At 54.3% G+C, this 23,204-nt stretch overlaps 2 protein-coding genes across 2 annotated transcripts; both read right to left on the reverse strand.

The window, feature by feature from the left end:
* Positions 1 to 4,133: 4,133 nt before the first annotated feature.
* LOC119714938 (carboxy-terminal kinesin 2-like) lies at positions 4,134 to 8,468 on the reverse strand. The gene is made up of 7 exons (XM_038172054.2): positions 7,680 to 8,468; positions 6,441 to 6,602; positions 6,221 to 6,359; positions 5,998 to 6,137; positions 5,827 to 5,900; positions 5,648 to 5,723; positions 4,134 to 4,384 (listed from the first exon to the last, which is right to left on the reverse strand). The coding sequence occupies exons 1-7, from the start codon at positions 7,956 to 7,958 to the stop codon at positions 4,340 to 4,342; spliced, it is 915 nt and encodes a 304-aa protein (XP_038027982.2). The 5' UTR covers positions 7,959 to 8,468; the 3' UTR covers positions 4,134 to 4,339.
* Positions 8,469 to 14,063: 5,595 nt separating this feature from the next.
* On the reverse strand, positions 14,064 to 18,398 carry LOC140001151 (carboxy-terminal kinesin 2-like). The gene is made up of 7 exons (XM_072032344.1): positions 17,610 to 18,398; positions 16,371 to 16,532; positions 16,151 to 16,289; positions 15,928 to 16,067; positions 15,757 to 15,830; positions 15,578 to 15,653; positions 14,064 to 14,314 (listed from the first exon to the last, which is right to left on the reverse strand). The coding sequence occupies exons 1-7, from the start codon at positions 17,886 to 17,888 to the stop codon at positions 14,270 to 14,272; spliced, it is 915 nt and encodes a 304-aa protein (XP_071888445.1). The 5' UTR covers positions 17,889 to 18,398; the 3' UTR covers positions 14,064 to 14,269.
* Between the last annotated feature and the right edge of the window lie 4,806 nt (positions 18,399 to 23,204).

Raw genomic sequence — 23,204 nt, forward strand, 5'->3', positions numbered from 1 at the left:
GTGAACAGTGAACTTCAACTTTAATGGATAGCTCAGTCGTCTTTTATCTAGTTCGAACATAATCAACTCATACATATTGCAGAAACTAAGCTCAGGACTGGCTGACACTTCCCGGGCTTTTCAGTCTGGTCCTCCTTCTTTTGGCTACCTGTCCCACCTTAGGGACTTTCCCCGATGGCCCAAGGGCATCGTGCCCTTGAGCCTGATTGGCTCTCAGCCAGCTGAATACGTGCCAAGGCTCATGTGAGTTGAGTACGGTGCTTCACCAGCCCATTGTCTCCCAACTGCTCAACATTCACATGTCCTGCCTCACTTAACGATTCCTCCACAAACACTAATCCAAAAAAATAAGACGCTCAAAGCACTAACACAAAATATTAAGATGCTCAAAACCCTAACGCAAAAAATTAAGATGCTCCAAACCCTAACCCAAAAAATTAGGACACTCAAAACCCTAACCCTGGAGAACCTAACCTGAAAAAATAAATAAATAAATAAATAAATAAATAAATAAAAATAAATTTTAAAACCCTAACCCTAAATAATTGACCAAAAAGAAAACCCTAAGACCCTAACCCTAAAAAACCTTTCAACACTACAACCCATAAACTCTAAAACCCTAACACACTAACCCTGAAAAACTTAAAACCTTAACCCCCAAATCCCTAAAATACTAACCCTTAAAAATCCAAACCTAAACAACTGAAAATCCTAAACATAAACCCTGAGAATACTTACCCTGAAACCCAACCCTAGTGCCCTACCCCTGAAACCTTAAAAGCGTGAATCAATCTTTGGAAAATAACATAGGCGCAGGAGAGGATCTCACTACGCTTACCCTGACTCTGACTCTGACCCTGACCCTAACCCTAACCCTACCCCTAACCCTAAGCCTAACCCTCTAACCCTAACACTAACACTAACCCAAAACCTAACCCTAACCCTAACCCTACCCCTAACCCTAACCCCTAACCATAAACCTAACCCCCTAACCCTAACCCTAACCCCCTAACCATAACCCTAGCCCTAACCCTAACAAACCCTAACACTAACCCAAAACCCTAACCCTAAACCGAGCCCTAACCCGAACCCTAACCCTAACCCTAACCCGCCTAACCCTAAACCTAAACCTAACCCTAACCTCGATCCCGAACCCTAACCCCCTAACGATAACCCTAAGCCCTAACCCTAACCCTAATGAACCCTAAGCTTAACCCTATCCCTAACCCTAACGCTAAACTTAACCCTAACCCTAAACCTAACGCCCTGACCATAACCCTAACCCTAACCCAAACCCTAACCCCAAACCCTAACACTACCCCTAACCCTAACCCCTAACCCTAACCCTACCCCCCTAACACTACCCCTAACCCCCTAACGATAACCCTAGCCCTAACCCTAACGAACCCTAACCCTAAACCAAAACCCTAACCCTAACCCTAACCCTAACCCTAACCCTAACCCTAACCCTAACCCTAACCCTAACCCTAACCCTAACCCCCTAACCCTAACCCTAACCCTAACGCTAACCCTAACCCTAACCCTAACCCCAACCCTAACCCTAACCCTAATCCTAACCCTAACCCTAACCCTAACCCTAACCCTAACCCTAACCCTTACCCTAACCCTAAACCCTAACCCTAACAACCCTAACCCTCGTGGGAATGTTGTGGGATCTCCTTCTCTGAGGCGCCCGAAATAGGATCCTGACCCCAGTGCGGCGAGCACACACGACACCCGGGATGGAGCCAAAGGACCCAAGACTGAACCCGGTCCCCAGTGCAGCTAGCACACACGTCGCCCAGGACCGGAGCCCAGGGTCCACATACGGACGCCTGCCACTCTGGACTGTCTGAATCCCCGGTCCCCGGGACTGCGTAACTCCGAGCCAGTGAATGACAGCCTCCACGTCTTGACACGGCTGGCAGTCACACCGCTTGTGGCCGGACAACCGTTTCGTAGCATCTCCTTCCCCGAGGCGCCCGAAATGGGATCCGGACCCCGGTGCGGCGAGCACACACGACACCCAGGATGGAGCCAAAGGGCTCAGTAAGCTGGATCCACGCTGCCCGTGGAGGGACACTCGTGTCCTGTGATGAAATAGCGGAGCCGACCGAGGTCCAACCTGGACCTAGTGCGGCCAGCATATACATCGCCCAGGACTGGAGCGTGGGTGTTGGGAACAGACAGCTGCGGCTCCGGAGAGGACAGAACCCCAGGTCCCCACGACTGCCAGCCCACGAGGCAGCAGATGACAGCCTCACACTTCGCTGCAAGTCTGGCTCCCATGCCGCTCATGGCCGGACAACCGTGTCATGGGATCGTTGTCCCCTGTCCGCCAGAAATGGGATCCGGACCGCGGTGCGGCTAGCACACACGTCACCCAGGATTGAGCCTAGGGGTTCGGAAAGCCGGACACACGCTGCCCGCGGAGGGACACTCGTGTCCTGCCATCGCCATAGCGGAGCCGACCGAAGTCTGACCCGGACCCCAGTGCGGCTAGCACACATGTTGCTCAGGATAGGAGCGTGGGTGTTCGGGATGGACAGCTGCCGCTCCGGACAGGACAGAACCCCAGGTCCCCGCGACTGCCAGCCCACGAGGCAGCGGATGACAGCCTCACGCTTCGCTGCAAGTCTGGCTCCCATGCCGCTCGTGGCCGGACAACCGTGTCGTGGGATCGTTGTCCCTAATCCGCCCGAGAAGGGATTCTTACCCCGGCGTGGCTAGCATACACGTCTCCCAGGACCAGAGTCTAGGCATTCGGGAAGAACGGCCGCCGCTCCGGACTGGACAGAACCCCTGTCTCGGGGACGGACAGTTCCCGAGTGAGCGGACCACAGCCTCCTGCTTCGCGGCAAGGCTGGCACCCACACCACTTGTGGCCGGTCACCCGTGTCGTGGGATCACCTTCCTCGAGCCACCCGAGACAGAACCCGGACCCCGGCGCGGCTAGCACACACATCGCCCAGGACCGGAGCCCAGGGTCCACATCCGGACGCCTGCCGCTCTGGACTGTCTGAATCCCCGGTCCCCGGCACTGCGTAACTCCGAGCCGGTGAACAACAGCCTCCACTTCTCGACACGGCTGGCAGCCACAGCGCTTGTGGCCGGACAACCATTTCGTAGCATCTCCTTCCCCGAGGCGCCCGAAATGGGATCCGGACCCCGGTGCGGCTAGCACACACGACACCCAGGATGGAGCCTAGGGGTTCAGAAAGCCAGACCCACGCTGCCCGTGGAGGGACACTCGTGTCCTGCCATCAAAATAGCGGAGCCGACCGAGGTCCGACCCGGACCCCAGTGCGGCTAGCACACACATCCTTCCTTTGGGGGCACTTTTGGATGGTCCAAAGGGGCTCGGAACACGTTTTCTGGGGCCCGATTTTTTAAAACATCTCCAATGCTGGCTAGGGCATTGTTTCGGGTTGCTCGGAAAGAGCGAACACGGAGGGTCCAGTTGCATGTGGGGCTGCGTAAAGGCTCCCCTGGGCAGTTCAGTTGTACCCAAAGCCTTCATTTTGGGGCACTTTTGTATTGGCGAAAGAGGCTCGGAATGCGTTTTCTGGGGCCCGATTTTTCAGTCGTCTCCGATGCCGGCTAACGCTGTATTTAGGCTTGCAGTGAAAGAGCAAACACGGAGGGTCCAGTTGCATGTGGGACTGCGTAAATGCTCCCCTGGGGAGTTCAGTTGTACCCAGATTATAATTAACTGGCAAAAAAAAGTCCCAAAGCATTAATTTATTGTTATTTGATGAGATTTTTCTCATCAGAATGTGGGACCCTGCAGGCTGTTCATATTCCCCTATAGGTGCCAAGAGGGGTATAGGACAGAAACGTGCTCTGGGGAAGGTTTTCCCTACAGTTTTTCCCTATAGAGCTCCCTGCTCTGCCCATCTGGACAAGGCAGATGAAACTGGGGAGATTTATTGTTATTTTAACCCCATTTTTAACAGATAAATCAGAGTTTCGGGGGTAGCACTGGAAACTAACATGACATGGGTGGAAGAACCAACGTTGGGGACAAAAAGGAACGTTTTTGGGGTCAAAACCGTGTGTTTTGGGGCAGATTGGAATTTCACACATAGGGTTGGTGCAGGCAGGAGAGGAAGAAAATTGATTGCAGCTGGAAATTGACAGCTTTTTTTTTTCTTTTAATTATTAGAAGAGTTTTTGCTTATTTACATGTTTATTAAGGTCAGGCTAAAAGGAACAGCTGCACACACCCCACGCAGACATCCCACCCCCAGAGGCGACAGCCTACACCCCCTGCACCCCCCCCACCACAAACGGGGGGGGGGGAGGGGAATTTGGGGGGGGGGTCCCGGTGGTCCTGGGGCTACTTCTTGTTGGCGTGGGCCGTGCCCACCATGCACTCGTTCACCTGCGAAGCGAACGAGGGGGGTGAGGGGGGTCCAGACCCCCAAATCTGCCCCATAACCCCCCCAAATGCACCCCCGTATCCTAAAACTGCCCCAAAATGCCCCCAAAAGGCCCCCCACTAACCCAAATCCAACCCAAACCCACCCCAAAAGGCCCCCCCGGATCCCAAACCTGCCCCATAACCCCCCCAAAAGGCCCCCATATCCCAAATCTACCCCAAACCCACCCCATAACCCCCCAAAAGCTGCCCCATAACCCATAACCCCCCAACTCACCCCCATATCTTAAATTTGCCCCATCACCCCCCAAAACCCACACCAAAACCCCCAAAATCACACCCCCATCCCAAATCCATCCCATAATACCCCAAAACCTGTCCCTAACCCTCCCAAACCTACCTCATAACCGCCAAAAACCTGTCCCCCATATCCCAAAATCTTCCCTTTATCCCCACTAAATCCCCCCATTCACGCCCCCATATCCCAAACCCACCCCCTAACCCCCCCCAAATCACCCCCCATATCCCAAACCTGCCCTATAATCCCCCCAAACCCACCCCAAAATCACACCATCCCGAACCTACCCCATAAACCAACCAAAACTTATCCTGTAAACCCCAAATCTTCCCCCCATATCCCATAACCCCACTAAATCATCCCCTTATATCCCAAATCTGCCCTATAATCCCCCAAAACCTCCCGAATCACACCCCCATATCCCAAACACACCCCATAACCTCCCCCAAATCCCCCCCATGTCCAAAATCCAAAACCCATACCCTGTACCCCAAACTCACCGTATAACCCCCCAAACCTGTCCCCCATATCCCATTACCTGCCCTCCTTATCCCATAACCCTACGAAATCACCCCCTGTGCCCCAAATTTGCCCTCTAACACCCCAAACCAACCCCCCCATCCCAAACCTGCCCCTGAACCCATCCCCACGTTCTCCCCCCCGAGCACCCCCAACACATCCCACATCTCCCCCAACCTCTGCCCGCAGATTTCCCACGGCACCCCAAATCACCGTGTCCCAAAGATCCCCAAATCCACCCCAAACGCCCCCCATACCATAATGTTTACCCCCCCCCAAAATTCTTCCCCCCAAACCACCCCAAAACCCTCCTCCCCAACCTCAACCCTCCTCCCCAAGCCCTCCCTGCTCCCTCCCTCCAAAACCATCCCCAAAAACCACCCCAAAACCCTTCCCCACCCCCACCACAATCCAAACCCTCCCCTAAACCCCCATTATTTCCCCCAAACCTTGCTGGCAAAGCGCAGGGAGTTGAGCAACTCGGCGAAGTTCTCCTCCAGCGGCGAGATGTTGACGAACATGAGCCTGGGTGGGGGCGATCCACGGCATAGCGGGGTGTCCGAGCGGGGTGCACCCTACACCCTCGACCCTAAAACCACCCCGTGACCCTAAAAAAAAACCCGCTCACATTTTGGTGTTGCCCCTCAGCGAGTTTTGCAGCAGGTAGGTCAGCTTGCTGTTGCGGTATGGCACGTGCGGCTCCTACGGGGACAAAAATCGTTATAGGATGGGGAGGAAAGTGACAAAATTTTGGGGTCGTGGCCCCAAAATCGCTCTTTTTTCCCCAAAAAATCAGCACCTTGTTGGAGATGGCCATGATGACCAGCCCCAGCGTGGCCAGGCTGCTGTTGATGGCTTGGGTCTCGCGCAGCCGCTGCCCGCTGGCTTGGCATTTATCCAAGCGCTCGCTGCCCGTCAGGTCCACCAGGCTCAGCACCACTGGGTTGGGGGAGGATTTCGGGTGAGGAAGAGGAGGTCAGCACCCCCCGGGGAGGAAGAAAACCCCAAAAAGAGGCGCTCACAGCTGCAGCGGAGGGCGCGGGAGGCGTTGGAGCCCTGGATGTGGAGCTGGAAGACGCAGTGGCTGCGGGACGAGCGGTCGTTGAGCGCCGTGCGCGCCACCGAGCGCTTGGAGGCGGCCGTCTGCAGCAGCCCCAGCACCTGGGGGGGGGGGGCAAATTTGGGGTTAAAAAATGGAAAAATACGTCAAACGGACTCCGAGGGGGGTTTTGGGTTTCTTACCTTGTCCTCGGAGGCCACGGGGACGCAGCGCAGGTTGGGGACATGCAGCTCCTTGCTGGCCGAGCTGATGTGGCGGATCTCCAGCTCGCCCCCCCTGTCCCCCCCCAGCAGGTCCCGCAGCGCCTCGTTGTAGATCTCCAGGAAGCTGGCGCTGAAACTGTACTTTGGGGGGGTCAGGGGGGCGCAAAATCCCCCCAAAAAGGGGCCCTGAGTGCCTAAAGAACCACCAAAAGCCTCCAAACCCTATAAAGAACCCCAAAGAGCCCCCAAAAGAGCAGACCCAAAGTCCCCAAAGCTAAAGAAATTCCCCCCAAAACCCCACCCTAAACCCCCCCAAAAGCCCTGCTCCCCCAAAAAAAGCCCCCCAAAGCCCTAAACCCCCCCAAAAGCCCCCCAAATCCCTAACACCCTCCAAAAAAAGCCACAAAAAAGCCTCCAAAAGCCCTAACTCCCCCCCCAAAGAAGCCCCCAAAAGCCCTAAACCCCCCTAAAGAAGGCTCCAAAAGCCCTATATTAGCCTCCAAAAAGCCCTAACCCTCCCAAAAAGCCCCCCAAAAGCCATAACCCCCCCAAAGAAAAGAACCCCAAGAAGCCCTAAACCCCCCAAACACCTTAAACCCCCAAAAGTCCCAAAAGGCTCAAAACCCCCTCAAAAAAGCCCCTAAAAGACCAAATACCCCTAAAAAAAGCTCCCCAAAGCCCTAAATTAGCCCCCAAAAGCCCTAACCTCCCCCCAAAAAGCCCCCCAAAAGACCCCAAAGCCCTAACCCCCCAAAAAAAAGCCCCCAAAAGATCTAAATTAGCCTCCAGAAAGCCCTAATCCCCCTAAAAGCCCCCCAAAAGCCCTAACCCCCCCGAAAAGTACCCCAAGAAGCCCTAAACACCCCCCAAACACCTTAAACCCCCAAAAGGCTCAAAACCCCATACAAAAATGCCCCTAAAAGACCTAATCCCCCCCAGAAAAAGATCTCAAAAGCCGTAATCCCCCAAAAAAGGCCTAACCCCTCAAAAAAGCCTCCCAGAAGCCCTAAGGCCCCCCCAAAAGAGCTAACACACCCAAAGAAGCCCCCAAAAGCCCTAAGCGCCGCCCAAAGAAGCCCCAAAAAGCCTTAACCCCCCCCAAAGAAGCTCCTGAAAGCCCTAACTCCCCCCCAAAAAGCCCCAAAAGCCCCCAAATAGCCCTAAACCCCTCCCAAAAAAGCCCCCAACCCCCCCAAAACTCGGTGCCTCGGCCCCCACCTGCCACCCTTTGTGCTCCAGCTGGCGGGCGCCCCCGAAGAGGTGCGGCACGGCGCAGGGGATCACCCCCCAACTTGCGGGGTCGGCGCCCCCCGGCCCCTCCATGGTGTAGGTTTTGCCGCTGCCCGTCTGCCCGTAGGCGAAGATGCAGACGGGGTACCCGTCCAGGGACGACTGGGGGGGGACGGGGGGGGGTTTATAGGGCAAATGGGGGGAAAAAGGGGTCTTTTGGGGGAAAATAAGGGTCATTGGGGGGAGTTCAGGGGTAAACGGGGGCATTTGGCGTGGAAACTAGGGGGAAATAGGGCTCTTATGGGGGGGAAATGGAGGCGAAATGGGGGGAGTTCAGGGGCAAATGGGGGCGTTTGGGGTGGTGTAGTGGGTTTACGTGGCAAGGTTTTGGTAGCAGGGGGCCATAGGGGTGGTTTCTGTGAGAAAGATCTAGAAGCCGCCCCATGTTTGGGAAGGGCCCCGTTGTTTTCCAGATCTGAGCCAATAAGCGATGTTGTTTTGCGCCTCTGTGAGAGCATATTTAAGACAGGGAAAAAAACACTGCGCCACACAGCAGCCGGGAGAGTCAAGGGAGTGAGAAACAGCCTTGCAGGTGCCAAGGTCAGTGAGGAAGGAGGGGGAGAGGTGCTCCAGGCGCCGGAGCAGAAGTCCCCTGCGGCCTGTGGTGAGGCCCATGGTGAAGCAGGCTGTCCCCCTGCAGCCCATGGAGTACCACGGTGGAGCAGGGTTTCACGCTACAGCCCGTGGAGGAGACCACGGTGGAGCAGGTGGCCCTGCACCGATGGAGGCTGCCGCCTGTGGAAGACCCCTGCCGTTCCCAGCAATGCCTGTGCTTCAGTCCTAAAATACAGTCCTATCCCCATCAACTCTTCCAGTGTGACCCCATGTAAAGGGTCTCCAGGTGCCCTTATCACAGCTACTGCCTCTTGACAAACACTTTGCCAATGCGCATTAAAAAGAAGCTGTTGATGTTGTGTTAGGATCAGCTTCATTATACCACGTATGTCCCCGGGGAGCAATATATTAGTTCCCCAAATATAATCTAACATTTGCCGAGTAGGTTCCCCCTTTAAACCAGAATCATTTACTGTAGATCGTAATTGAGTTAGTAGTTTCCAGTCTAAATTTGTCATATTAACGGTCACATTCCCCTGTGCATCTGTTGGCGAGTATACTACCGGAAAAGCTTGTGTTAACTGTGCTGCCGTTTCATAATTCCCTTCACGCAGTGCCTCATTTGCTATTTGCCTCCATCGCTCCTTTCCAAGGCCAATAGGGCCTGGGTCAAAAGGCACGTTCAGGTCAACAGGGGGCGTAACAGCAAAGGCCTTCGATGGCTGCAGACCTTCTCTTCCCTGCGCCCCCGTTGTGAAGGGATTTATATTTGATAGAAATGAGTTAGCACTGGTCCTTTCACTTGCTCCTTTCTCACTTTCTATTGGAGCAGTTGGAGCTGTTGGTAGTGAAAGCTCCTCCTCTGCTACAGAGGACATTGTCACAGGCACCCCCGAAATTCCCGAGGCCCCCTGTGTAATAGTAAAAGTTCTAACGGAAGGTGGCAACGGGCAATCTGTTCCTTCCATATTTATTTGCTGTGGATTAACATTATTAATCCTTCTTGGTGGTCCTAACCACTCTGTTGCAGCAGCGGCAACTCTTTGTTCATCTTTATGTGTGGCTAATGCATTAGCCACTGCTCTCCATGGCCTCATCAAATCTCCCAGTAAACTTAACATCGTTCCTAACATCATCAAACAATTTATGTCCAAATTTACGCCACTCTGTTTGTTCAAAAAACTGTATCAGGATTTGTAAAACAACCCTTAGCTATCCCATATACTAATAACCCTGGCAAATCTTTTTCTACAATCTATATCCAAAATGCTCCGCTTTTCTAAAAAGCATTTGAGCAAATAATACGCCGCTTATCTTTTCATACCTTTATATACGTCGGTTGCAGCCTTTGCAAACACCTCGGCGGCGCTTTTCCGGCGGGACCCTAAATAGGCTCATCCCGGGTGCGGGGACTCCACGTCCTTTTCACCTTCCCGGCGTGGGTGCGGGGATTCTTGTCCTTTTCACCTCCTGGGCTGCGTTGCACGACCGGCTTCCCTTATTCCGTCCAACCGTGGCCCTGGATCACTGCCAGCAGTGTCCAAATCCCGTTCAGACCGGTCCCTGTTCGGGCGCCAATTTGTTGCCGACGGAAGGAAGACCCAGCACATCAATATGAGTGAACAGTGAACTTCAACTTTAATGGATAGCTCAGTCGTCTTTTATCTAGTTCGAACATAATCAACTCATACATATTGCAGAAACTAAGCTCAGGACTGGCTGACACTTCCCGGGCTTTTCAGTCTGGTCCTCCTTCTTTTGGCTACCTGTCCCACCTTAGGGACTTTCCCCGATGGCCCAAGGGCATCGTGCCCTTGAGCCTGATTGGCTCTCAGCCAGCTGAATACGTGCCAAGGCTCATGTGAGTTGAGTACGGTGCTTCACCAGCCCATTGTCTCCCAACTGCTCAACATTCACATGTCCTGCCTCACTTAACGATTCCTCCACAAACACTAATCCAAAAAAATAAGACGCTCAAAGCACTAACACAAAATATTAAGATGCTCAAAACCCTAACGCAAAAAATTAAGATGCTCCAAACCCTAACCCAAAAAATTAGGACACTCAAAACCCTAACCCTGGAGAACCTAACCTGAAAAAATAAATAAATAAATAAATAAATAAATAAATAAAAATAAATTTTAAAACCCTAACCCTAAATAATTGACCAAAAAGAAAACCCTAAGACCCTAACCCTAAAAAACCTTTCAACACTACAACCCATAAACTCTAAAACCCTAACACACTAACCCTGAAAAACTTAAAACCTTAACCCCCAAATCCCTAAAATACTAACCCTTAAAAATCCAAACCTAAACAACTGAAAATCCTAAACATAAACCCTGAGAATACTTACCCTGAAACCCAACCCTAGTGCCCTACCCCTGAAACCTTAAAAGCGTGAATCAATCTTTGGAAAATAACATAGGCTCAGGAGAGGATCTCACTACGCTGACCCTGACTCTGACTCTGACCCTGACCCTAACCCTAACCCTACCCCTAACCCTAAGCCTAACCCTCTAACCCTAACACTAACACTAACCCAAAACCTAACCCTAACCCTAACCCTACCCCTAACCCTAACCCCTAACCATAAACCTAACCCCCTAACCCTAACCCTAACCCCCTAACCATAACCCTAGCCCTAACCCTAACAAACCCTAACACTAACCCAAAACCCTAACCCTAAACCGAGCCCTAACCCGAACCCTAACCCTAACCCTAACCCGCCTAACCCTAAACCTAAACCTAACCCTAACCTCGATCCCGAACCCTAACCCCCTAACGATAACCCTAAGCCCTAACCCTAACCCTAATGAACCCTAAGCTTAACCCTATCCCTAACCCTAACGCTAAACTTAACCCTAACCCTAAACCTAACGCCCTGACCATAACCCTAACCCTAACCCAAACCCTAACCCCAAACCCTAACACTACCCCTAACCCTAACCCCTAACCCTAACCCTACCCCCCTAACACTACCCCTAACCCCCTAACGATAACCCTAGCCCTAACCCTAACGAACCCTAACCCTAAACCAAAACCCTAACCCTAACCCTAACCCTAACCCTAACCCTAACCCTAACCCTAACCCTAACCCTAACCCTAACCCTAACCCCCTAACCCTAACCCTAACCCTAACGCTAACCCTAACCCTAACCCTAACCCCAACCCTAACCCTAACCCTAATCCTAACCCTAACCCTAACCCTAACCCTAACCCTAACCCTAACCCTAACCCTTACCCTAACCCTAAACCCTAACCCTAACAACCCTAACCCTCGTGGGAATGTTGTGGGATCTCCTTCTCTGAGGCGCCCGAAATAGGATCCTGACCCCAGTGCGGCGAGCACACACGACACCCGGGATGGAGCCAAAGGACCCAAGACTGAACCCGGTCCCCAGTGCAGCTAGCACACACGTCGCCCAGGACCGGAGCCCAGGGTCCACATACGGACGCCTGCCACTCTGGACTGTCTGAATCCCCGGTCCCCGGGACTGCGTAACTCCGAGCCAGTGAATGACAGCCTCCACGTCTTGACACGGCTGGCAGTCACACCGCTTGTGGCCGGACAACCGTTTCGTAGCATCTCCTTCCCCGAGGCGCCCGAAATGGGATCCGGACCCCGGTGCGGCGAGCACACACGACACCCAGGATGGAGCCAAAGGGCTCAGTAAGCTGGATCCACGCTGCCCGTGGAGGGACACTCGTGTCCTGTGATGAAATAGCGGAGCCGACCGAGGTCCAACCTGGACCTAGTGCGGCCAGCATATACATCGCCCAGGACTGGAGCGTGGGTGTTGGGAACAGACAGCTGCGGCTCCGGAGAGGACAGAACCCCAGGTCCCCACGACTGCCAGCCCACGAGGCAGCAGATGACAGCCTCACACTTCGCTGCAAGTCTGGCTCCCATGCCGCTCATGGCCGGACAACCGTGTCATGGGATCGTTGTCCCCTGTCCGCCAGAAATGGGATCCGGACCGCGGTGCGGCTAGCACACACGTCACCCAGGATTGAGCCTAGGGGTTCGGAAAGCCGGACACACGCTGCCCGCGGAGGGACACTCGTGTCCTGCCATCGCCATAGCGGAGCCGACCGAAGTCTGACCCGGACCCCAGTGCGGCTAGCACACATGTTGCTCAGGATAGGAGCGTGGGTGTTCGGGATGGACAGCTGCCGCTCCGGACAGGACAGAACCCCAGGTCCCCGCGACTGCCAGCCCACGAGGCAGCGGATGACAGCCTCACGCTTCGCTGCAAGTCTGGCTCCCATGCCGCTCGTGGCCGGACAACCGTGTCGTGGGATCGTTGTCCCTAATCCGCCCGAGAAGGGATTCTTACCCCGGCGTGGCTAGCATACACGTCTCCCAGGACCAGAGTCTAGGCATTCGGGAAGAACGGCCGCCGCTCCGGACTGGACAGAACCCCTGTCTCGGGGACGGACAGTTCCCGAGTGAGCGGACCACAGCCTCCTGCTTCGCGGCAAGGCTGGCACCCACACCACTTGTGGCCGGTCACCCGTGTCGTGGGATCACCTTCCTCGAGCCACCCGAGACAGAACCCGGACCCCGGCGCGGCTAGCACACACATCGCCCAGGACCGGAGCCCAGGGTCCACATCCGGACGCCTGCCGCTCTGGACTGTCTGAATCCCCGGTCCCCGGCACTGCGTAACTCCGAGCCGGTGAACAACAGCCTCCACTTCTCGACACGGCTGGCAGCCACAGCGCTTGTGGCCGGACAACCATTTCGTAGCATCTCCTTCCCCGAGGCGCCCGAAATGGGATCCGGACCCCGGTGCGGCTAGCACACACGACACCCAGGATGGAGCCTAGGGGTTCAGAAAGCCAGACCCACGCTGCCCGTGGAGGGACACTCGTGTCCTGCCATCAAAATAGCGGAGCCGACCGAGGTCCGACCCGGACCCCAGTGCGGCTAGCACACACATCCTTCCTTTGGGGGCACTTTTGGATGGTCCAAAGGGGCTCGGAACACGTTTTCTGGGGCCCGATTTTTTAAAACATCTCCAATGCTGGCTAGGGCATTGTTTCGGGTTGCTCGGAAAGAGCGAACACGGAGGGTCCAGTTGCATGTGGGGCTGCGTAAAGGCTCCCCTGGGCAGTTCAGTTGTACCCAAAGCCTTCATTTTGGGGCACTTTTGTATTGGCGAAAGAGGCTCGGAATGCGTTTTCTGGGGCCCGATTTTTCAGTCGTCTCCGATGCCGGCTAACGCTGTATTTAGGCTTGCAGTGAAAGAGCAAACACGGAGGGTCCAGTTGCATGTGGGACTGCGTAAATGCTCCCCTGGGGAGTTCAGTTGTACCCAGATTATAATTAACTGGCAAAAAAAAGTCCCAAAGCATTAATTTATTGTTATTTGATGAGATTTTTCTCATCAGAATGTGGGACCCTGCAGGCTGTTCATATTCCCCTATAGGTGCCAAGAGGGGTATAGGACAGAAACGTGCTCTGGGGAAGGTTTTCCCTACAGTTTTTCCCTATAGAGCTCCCTGCTCTGCCCATCTGGACAAGGCAGATGAAACTGGGGAGATTTATTGTTATTTTAACCCCATTTTTAACAGATAAATCAGAGTTTCGGGGGTAGCACTGGAAACTAACATGACATGGGTGGAAGAACCAACGTTGGGGACAAAAAGGAACGTTTTTGGGGTCAAAACCGTGTGTTTTGGGGCAGATTGGAATTTCACACATAGGGTTGGTGCAGGCAGGAGAGGAAGAAAATTGATTGCAGCTGGAAATTGACAGCTTTTTTTTTTCTTTTAATTATTAGAAGAGTTTTTGCTTATTTACATGTTTATTAAGGTCAGGCTAAAAGGAACAGCTGCACACACCCCACGCAGACATCCCACCCCCAGAGGCGACAGCCTACACCCCCTGCACCCCCCCCACCACAAACGGGGGGGGGGGAGGGGAATTTGGGGGGGGGGTCCCGGTGGTCCTGGGGCTACTTCTTGTTGGCGTGGGCCGTGCCCACCATGCACTCGTTCACCTGCGAAGCGAACGAGGGGGGTGAGGGGGGTCCAGACCCCCAAATCTGCCCCATAACCCCCCCAAATGCACCCCCGTATCCTAAAACTGCCCCAAAATGCCCCCAAAAGGCCCCCCACTAACCCAAATCCAACCCAAACCCACCCCAAAAGGCCCCCCCGGATCCCAAACCTGCCCCATAACCCCCCCAAAAGGCCCCCATATCCCAAATCTACCCCAAACCCACCCCATAACCCCCCAAAAGCTGCCCCATAACCCATAACCCCCCAACTCACCCCCATATCTTAAATTTGCCCCATCACCCCCCAAAACCCACACCAAAACCCCCAAAATCACACCCCCATCCCAAATCCATCCCATAATACCCCAAAACCTGTCCCTAACCCTCCCAAACCTACCTCATAACCGCCAAAAACCTGTCCCCCATATCCCAAAATCTTCCCTTTATCCCCACTAAATCCCCCCATTCACGCCCCCATATCCCAAACCCACCCCCTAACCCCCCCCAAATCACCCCCCATATCCCAAACCTGCCCTATAATCCCCCCAAACCCACCCCAAAATCACACCATCCCGAACCTACCCCATAAACCAACCAAAACTTATCCTGTAAACCCCAAATCTTCCCCCCATATCCCATAACCCCACTAAATCATCCCCTTATATCCCAAATCTGCCCTATAATCCCCCAAAACCTCCCGAATCACACCCCCATATCCCAAACACACCCCATAACCTCCCCCAAATCCCCCCCATGTCCAAAATCCAAAACCCATACCCTGTACCCCAAACTCACCGTATAACCCCCCAAACCTGTCCCCCATATCCCATTACCTGCCCTCCTTATCCCATAACCCTACGAAATCACCCCCTGTGCCCCAAATTTGCCCTCTAACACCCCAAACCAACCCCCCCATCCCAAACCTGCCCCTGAACCCATCCCCACGTTCTCCCCCCCGAGCACCCCCAACACATCCCACATCTCCCCCAACCTCTGCCCGCAGATTTCCCACGGCACCCCAAATCACCGTGTCCCAAAGATCCCCAAATCCACCCCAAACGCCCCCCATACCATAATGTTTACCCCCCCCCAAAATTCTTCCCCCCAAACCACCCCAAAACCCTCCTCCCCAACCTCAACCCTCCTCCCCAAGCCCTCCCTGCTCCCTCCCTCCAAAACCATCCCCAAAAACCACCCCAAAACCCTTCCCCACCCCCACCACAATCCAAACCCTCCCCTAAACCCCCATTATTTCCCCCAAACCTTGCTGGCAAAGCGCAGGGAGTTGAGCAACTCGGCGAAGTTCTCCTCCAGCGGCGAGATGTTGACGAACATGAGCCTGGGTGGGGGCGATCCACGGCATAGCGGGGTGTCCGAGCGGGGTGCACCCTACACCCTCGACCCTAAAACCACCCCGTGACCCTAAAAAAAAACCCGCTCACATTTTGGTGTTGCCCCTCAGCGAGTTTTGCAGCAGGTAGGTCAGCTTGCTGTTGCGGTATGGCACGTGCGGCTCCTACGGGGACAAAAATCGTTATAGGATGGGGAGGAAAGTGACAAAATTTTGGGGTCGTGGCCCCAAAATCGCTCTTTTTTCCCCAAAAAATCAGCACCTTGTTGGAGATGGCCATGATGACCAGCCCCAGCGTGGCCAGGCTGCTGTTGATGGCTTGGGTCTCGCGCAGCCGCTGCCCGCTGGCTTGGCATTTATCCAAGCGCTCGCTGCCCGTCAGGTCCACCAGGCTCAGCACCACTGGGTTGGGGGAGGATTTCGGGTGAGGAAGAGGAGGTCAGCACCCCCCGGGGAGGAAGAAAACCCCAAAAAGAGGCGCTCACAGCTGCAGCGGAGGGCGCGGGAGGCGTTGGAGCCCTGGATGTGGAGCTGGAAGACGCAGTGGCTGCGGGACGAGCGGTCGTTGAGCGCCGTGCGCGCCACCGAGCGCTTGGAGGCGGCCGTCTGCAGCAGCCCCAGCACCTGGGGGGGGGGGGCAAATTTGGGGTTAAAAAATGGAAAAATACGTCAAACGGACTCCGAGGGGGGTTTTGGGTTTCTTACCTTGTCCTCGGAGGCCACGGGGACGCAGCGCAGGTTGGGGACATGCAGCTCCTTGCTGGCCGAGCTGATGTGGCGGATCTCCAGCTCGCCCCCCCTGTCCCCCCCCAGCAGGTCCCGCAGCGCCTCGTTGTAGATCTCCAGGAAGCTGGCGCTGAAACTGTACTTTGGGGGGGTCAGGGGGGCGCAAAATCCCCCCAAAAAGGGGCCCTGAGTGCCTAAAGAACCACCAAAAGCCTCCAAACCCTATAAAGAACCCCAAAGAGCCCCCAAAAGAGCAGACCCAAAGTCCCCAAAGCTAAAGAAATTCCCCCCAAAACCCCACCCTAAACCCCCCCAAAAGCCCTGCTCCCCCAAAAAAAGCCCCCCAAAGCCCTAAACCCCCCCAAAAGCCCCCCAAATCCCTAACACCCTCCAAAAAAAGCCACAAAAAAGCCTCCAAAAGCCCTAACTCCCCCCCCAAAGAAGCCCCCAAAAGCCCTAAACCCCCCTAAAGAAGGCTCCAAAAGCCCTATATTAGCCTCCAAAAAGCCCTAACCCTCCCAAAAAGCCCCCCAAAAGCCATAACCCCCCCAAAGAAAAGAACCCCAAGAAGCCCTAAACCCCCCAAACACCTTAAACCCCCAAAAGTCCCAAAAGGCTCAAAACCCCCTCAAAAAAGCCCCTAAAAGACCAAATACCCCTAAAAAAAGCTCCCCAAAGCCCTAAATTAGCCCCCAAAAGCCCTAACCTCCCCCCAAAAAGCCCCCCAAAAGACCCCAAAGCCCTAACCCCCCAAAAAAAAGCCCCCAAAAGATCTAAATTAGCCTCCAGAAAGCCCTAATCCCCCTAAAAGCCCCCCAAAAGCCCTAACCCCCCCGAAAAGTACCCCAAGAAGCCCTAAACACCCCCCAAACACCTTAAACCCCCAAAAGGCTCAAAACCCCATACAAAAATGCCCCTAAAAGACCTAATCCCCCCCAGAAAAAGATCTCAAAAGCCGTAATCCCCCAAAAAAGGCCTAACCCCTCAAAAAAGCCTCCCAGAAGCCCTAAGGCCCCCCCAAAAGAGCTAACACACCCAAAGAAGCCCCCAAAAGCCCTAAGCGCCGCCCAAAGAAGCCCCAAAAAGCCTTAACCCCCCCCAAAGAAGCTCCTGAAAGCCCTAACTCCCCCCCAAAAAGCCCCAAAAGCCCCCAAATAGCCCTAAACCCCTCCCAAAAAAGCCCCCAACCCCCCCAAAACTCGGTGCCTCGGCCCCCACCTGCCACCCTTTGTGCTCCAGCTGGCGGGCGCCCCCGAAGAGGTGCGGCACGGCGCAGGGGATCACCCCCCAACTTGCGGGGTCGGCGCCCCCCGGCCCCTCCATGGTGTAGGTTTTGCCGCTGCCCGTCTGCCCGTAGGCGAAGATGCAGACGGGGTACCCGTCCAGGGACGACTGGGGGGGGACGGGGGGGGGTTTATAGGGCAAATGGGGGGAAAAAGGGGTCTTTTGGGGGAAAATAAGGGTCATTGGGGGGAGTTCAGGGGTAAACGGGGGCATTTGGCGTGGAAACTAGGGGGAAATAGGGCTCTTATGGGGGGGAAATGGAGGCGAAATGGGGGGAGTTCAGGGGCAAATGGGGGCGTTTGGGGTGGTGTAGTGGGTTTACGTGGCAAGGTTTTGGTAGCAGGGGGCCATAGGGGTGGTTTCTGTGAGAAAGATCTAGAAGCCGCCCCATGTTTGGGAAGGGCCCCGTTGTTTTCCAGATCTGAGCCAATAAGCGATGTTGTTTTGCGCCTCTGTGAGAGCATATTTAAGACAGGGAAAAAAACACTGCGCCACACAGCAGCCGGGAGAGTCAAGGGAGTGAGAAACAGCCTTGCAGGTGCCAAGGTCAGTGAGGAAGGAGGGGGAGAGGTGCTCCAGGCGCCGGAGCAGAAGTCCCCTGCGGCCTGTGGTGAGGCCCATGGTGAAGCAGGCTGTCCCCCTGCAGCCCATGGAGTACCACGGTGGAGCAGGGTTTCACGCTACAGCCCGTGGAGGAGACCACGGTGGAGCAGGTGGCCCTGCACCGATGGAGGCTGCCGCCTGTGGAAGACCCCTGCCGTTCCCAGCAATGCCTGTGCTTCAGTCCTAAAATACAGTCCTATCCCCATCAACTCTTCCAGTGTGACCCCATGTAAAGGGTCTCCAGGTGCCCTTATCACAGCTACTGCCTCTTGACAAACACTTTGCCAATGCGCATTAAAAAGAAGCTGTTGATGTTGTGTTAGGATCAGCTTCATTATACCACGTATGTCCCCGGGGAGCAATATATTAGTTCCCCAAATATAATCTAACATTTGCCGAGTAGGTTCCCCCTTTAAACCAGAATCATTTACTGTAGATCGTAATTGAGTTAGTAGTTTCCAGTCTAAATTTGTCATATTAACGGTCACATTCCCCTGTGCATCTGTTGGCGAGTATACTACCGGAAAAGCTTGTGTTAACTGTGCTGCCGTTTCATAATTCCCTTCACGCAGTGCCTCATTTGCTATTTGCCTCCATCGCTCCTTTCCAAGGCCAATAGGGCCTGGGTCAAAAGGCACGTTCAGGTCAACAGGGGGCGTAACAGCAAAGGCCTTCGATGGCTGCAGACCTTCTCTTCCCTGCGCCCCCGTTGTGAAGGGATTTATATTTGATAGAAATGAGTTAGCACTGGTCCTTTCACTTGCTCCTTTCTCACTTTCTATTGGAGCAGTTGGAGCTGTTGGTAGTGAAAGCTCCTCCTCTGCTACAGAGGACATTGTCACAGGCACCCCCGAAATTCCCGAGGCCCCCTGTGTAATAGTAAAAGTTCTAACGGAAGGTGGCAACGGGCAATCTGTTCCTTCCATATTTATTTGCTGTGGATTAACATTATTAATCCTTCTTGGTGGTCCTAACCACTCTGTTGCAGCAGCGGCAACTCTTTGTTCATCTTTATGTGTGGCTAATGCATTAGCCACTGCTCTCCATGGCCTCATCAAATCTCCCAGTAAACTTAACATCGTTCCTAACATCATCAAACAATTTATGTCCAAATTTACGCCACTCTGTTTGTTCAAAAAACTGTATCAGGATTTGTAAAACAACCCTTAGCTATCCCATATACTAATAACCCTGGCAAATCTTTTTCTACAATCTATATCTAAAATGCTCCGCTTTTCTAAAAAGCATTTGAGCAAATAATACGCCGCTTATCTTTTCATACCTTTATATACGTCGGTTGCAGCCTTTGCAAACACCTCGGCGGCGCTTTTCCGGCGGGACCCTAAATAGGCTCATCCCGGGTGCGGGGACTCCACGTCCTTTTCACCTTCCCGGCGTGGGTGCGGGGATTCTTGTCCTTTTCACCTCCTGGGCTGCGTTGCACGACCGGCTTCCCTTATTCCGTCCAACCGTGGCCCTGGATCACTGCCAGCAGTGTCCAAATCCCGTTCAGACCGGTCCCTGTTCGGGCGCCAATTTGTTGCCGACGGAAGGAAGACCCAGCACATCAATATGAGTGAACAGTGAACTTCAACTTTAATGGATAGCTCAGTCGTCTTTTATCTAGTTCGAACATAATCAACTCATACATATTGCAGAAACTAAGCTCAGGACTGGCTGACACTTCCCAGGCTTTTCAGTCTGGTCCTCCTTCTTTTGGCTACCTGTCCCACCTTAGGGACTTTCCCCGATGGCCCAAGGGCATCGTGCCCTTGAGCCTGATTGGCTCTCAGCCAGCTGAATACGTGCCAAGGCTCATGTGAGTTGAGTACTGTGCTTCACCAGCCCATTGTCTCCCAACTGCTCAACATTCACATGTCCTGCCTCACTTAACGATTCCTCCACAAACACTAATCCAAAAAAATAAGACGCTCAAAGCACTAACACAAAATATTAAGATGCTCAAAACCCTAACGCAAAAAATTAAGATGCTCCAAACCCTAACCCAAAAAATTAGGACACTCAAAACCCTAACCCTGGAGAACCTAACCTGAAAAAATAAATAAATAAATAAATAAAAATAAATTTTAAAACCCTAACCCTAAATAATTGACCAAAAAGAAAACCCTAAGACCCTAACCCTAAAAAACCTTTCAACACTACAACCCATAAACTCTAAAACCCTAACACACTAACCCTGAAAAACTTAAAACCTTAACCCCCAAATCCCTAAAATACTAACCCTTAAAAATCCAAACCTAAACAACTGAAAATCCTAAACATAAACCCTGAGAATACTTACCCTGAAACCCAACCCTAGTGCCCTACCCCTGAAACCTTAAAAGCGTGAATCAATCTTTGGAAAATAACATAGGCGCAGGAGAGGATCTCACTACGCTTACCCTGACTCTGACTCTGACCCTGACCCTAACCCTAACCCTACCCCTAACCCTAAGCCTAACCCTCTAACCCTAACACTAACACTAACCCAAAACCTAACCCTAACCCTAACCCTACCCCTAACCCTAACCCCTAACCATAAACCTAACCCCCTAACCCTAACCCTAACCCCCTAACCATAACCCTAGCCCTAACCCTAACAAACCCTAACACTAACCCAAAACCCTAACCCTAAACCGAGCCCTAACCCGAACCCTAACCCTAATCCTAACCCGCCTAACCCTAACCCTAAACCTAACCCTAACCTCGATCCCGAACCCTAACCCCCTAACGATAACCCTAGCCCTAACCCTAACCCTAATGAACCCTAAGCCTAACCCTATCCCTAACCCTAACGCTAAACTTAACCCTAACCCTAAACCTAACGCCCTGACCATAACCCTAACCCTAACCCAAACCCTAACCCCAAACCCTAACACTACCCCTAACCCTAACCCCTAACCCTAACCCTACCCCCCTAACACTACCCCTAACCCCCTAACGATAACCCTAGCCCTAACCCTAACGAACCCTAACCCTAAACCAAAACCCTAACCCTAACCCTAACCCTAACCCTAACCCTTACCCTAACCCTAACCCTAACCCTAACCCTAACCCTAACCCTAACCCCCTAACCCTAACCCTAACCCTAACGCTAACCCTAACCCTAACCCTAACCCCAACCCTAACCCTAACCCTAATCCTAACCCTAATCCTAACCCTAATCCTAACCCTAACCCTAACCCTAACCCTAACCCTAACCCTAACCCTTACCCTAACCCTAAACCCTAACCCTAACAACCCTAACCCTCGTGGGAATGTTGTGGGATCTCCTTCTCTGAGGCGCCCGAAATAGGATCCTGACCCCAGTGCGGCGAGCACACACGACACCCGGGATGGAGCCAAAGGACCCAAGACTGAACCCGGTCCCCAGTGCAGCTAGCACACACGTCGCCCAGGACCGGAGCCCAGGGTCCACATACGGACGCCTGCCACTCTGGACTGTCTGAATCCCCGGTCCCCGGGACTGCGTAACTCCGAGCCAGTGAATGACAGCCTCCACGTCTTGACACGGCTGGCAGTCACACCGCTTGTGGCCGGACAACCGTTTCGTAGCATCTCCTTCCCCGAGGCGCCCGAAATGGGATCCGGACCCCGGTGCGGCGAGCACACACGACACCCAGGATGGAGCCAAAGGGCTCAGTAAGCTGGATCCACGCTGCCCGTGGAGGGACACTCGTGTCCTGTGATGAAATAGCGGAGCCGACCGAGGTCCAACCTGGACCTAGTGCGGCCAGCATATACATCGCCCAGGACTGGAGCGTGGGTGTTGGGAACAGACAGCTGCGGCTCCGGAGAGGACAGAACCCCAGGTCCCCACGACTGCCAGCCCACGAGGCAGCAGATGACAGCCTCACACTTCGCTGCAAGTCTGGCTCCCATGCCGCTCATGGCCGGACAACCGTGTCATGGGATCGTTGTCCCCTGTCCGCCAGAAATGGGATCCGGACCGCGGTGCGGCTAGCACACACGTCACCCAGGATTGAGCCTAGGGGTTCGGAAAGCCGGACACACGCTGCCCGCGGAGGGACACTCGTGTCCTGCCATCGCCATAGCGGAGCCGACCGAAGTCTGACCCGGACCCCAGTGCGGCTAGCACACATGTTGCTCAGGATAGGAGCGTGGGTGTTCGGGATGGACAGCTGCCGCTCCGGACAGGACAGAACCCCAGGTCCCCGCGACTGCCAGCCCACGAGGCAGCGGATGACAGCCTCACGCTTCGCTGCAAGTCTGGCTCCCATGCCGCTCGTGGCCGGACAACCGTGTCGTGGGATCGTTGTCCCTAATCCGCCCGAGAAGGGATTCTTACCCCGGCGTGGCTAGCATACACGTCTCCCAGGACCAGAGTCTAGGCATTCGGGAAGAACGGCCGCCGCTCCGGACTGGACAGAACCCCTGTCTCGGGGACGGACAGTTCCCGAGTGAGCGGACCACAGCCTCCTGCTTCGCGGCAAGGCTGGCACCCACACCACTTGTGGCCGGTCACCCGTGTCGTGGGATCACCTTCCTCGAGCCACCCGAGACAGAACCCGGACCCCGGCGCGGCTAGCACACACATCGCCCAGGACCGGAGCCCAGGGTCCACATCCGGACGCCTGCCGCTCTGGACTGTCTGAATCCCCGGTCCCCGGCACTGCGTAACTCCGAGCCGGTGAACGACAGCCTCCACTTCTCGACACGGCTGGCAGCCACAGCGCTTGTGGCCGGACAACCGTTTCGTAGCATCTCCTTCCCCGAGGCGCCCGAAATGGGATCCGGACCCCGGTGCGGCGAGCACACACGACACCCAGGATGGAGCCTAGGGGTTCAGAAAGCCAGACCCACGCTGCCCGTGGAGGGACACTCGTGTCCTGCCATCAAAATAGCGGAGCCGACCGAGGTCCGACCCGGACCCCAGTGCGGCTAGCACACACATCCTTCCTTTGG

Source organism: Anas platyrhynchos, chromosome 38 (genome assembly GCF_047663525.1).
Source record: "Anas platyrhynchos isolate ZD024472 breed Pekin duck chromosome 38, IASCAAS_PekinDuck_T2T, whole genome shotgun sequence".
In the NCBI taxonomy this organism is placed as follows: Eukaryota; Metazoa; Chordata; class Aves; order Anseriformes; family Anatidae; genus Anas; species Anas platyrhynchos.

Excerpts from the sequence above, each read along its gene's own strand:
- LOC140001151 (XM_072032344.1), bottom strand. The coding sequence starts at position 17,888 with ATGCCCCCGTTTACCCCTGAACTCCCCCCAATGACCCTTATTTTCCCC. Across the intron at positions 16,533-17,609 it reads TGGAGCACAAAGGGTGGCAG|TACAGTTTCAGCGCCAGCTT; the intron begins GTGGGGGCCGAG and ends ACCCCCCCAAAG. Across the intron at positions 16,290-16,370 it reads CCGTGGCCTCCGAGGACAAG|GTGCTGGGGCTGCTGCAGAC; the intron begins GTAAGAAACCCA and ends CCCCCCCCCCAG.
- LOC119714938 (XM_038172054.2), bottom strand. The coding sequence starts at position 7,958 with ATGCCCCCGTTTACCCCTGAACTCCCCCCAATGACCCTTATTTTCCCC. Across the intron at positions 6,603-7,679 it reads TGGAGCACAAAGGGTGGCAG|TACAGTTTCAGCGCCAGCTT; the intron begins GTGGGGGCCGAG and ends ACCCCCCCAAAG. Across the intron at positions 4,385-5,647 it reads CCCTGCGCTTTGCCAGCAAG|GTGAACGAGTGCATGGTGGG; the intron begins GTTTGGGGGAAA and ends TTCGCTTCGCAG.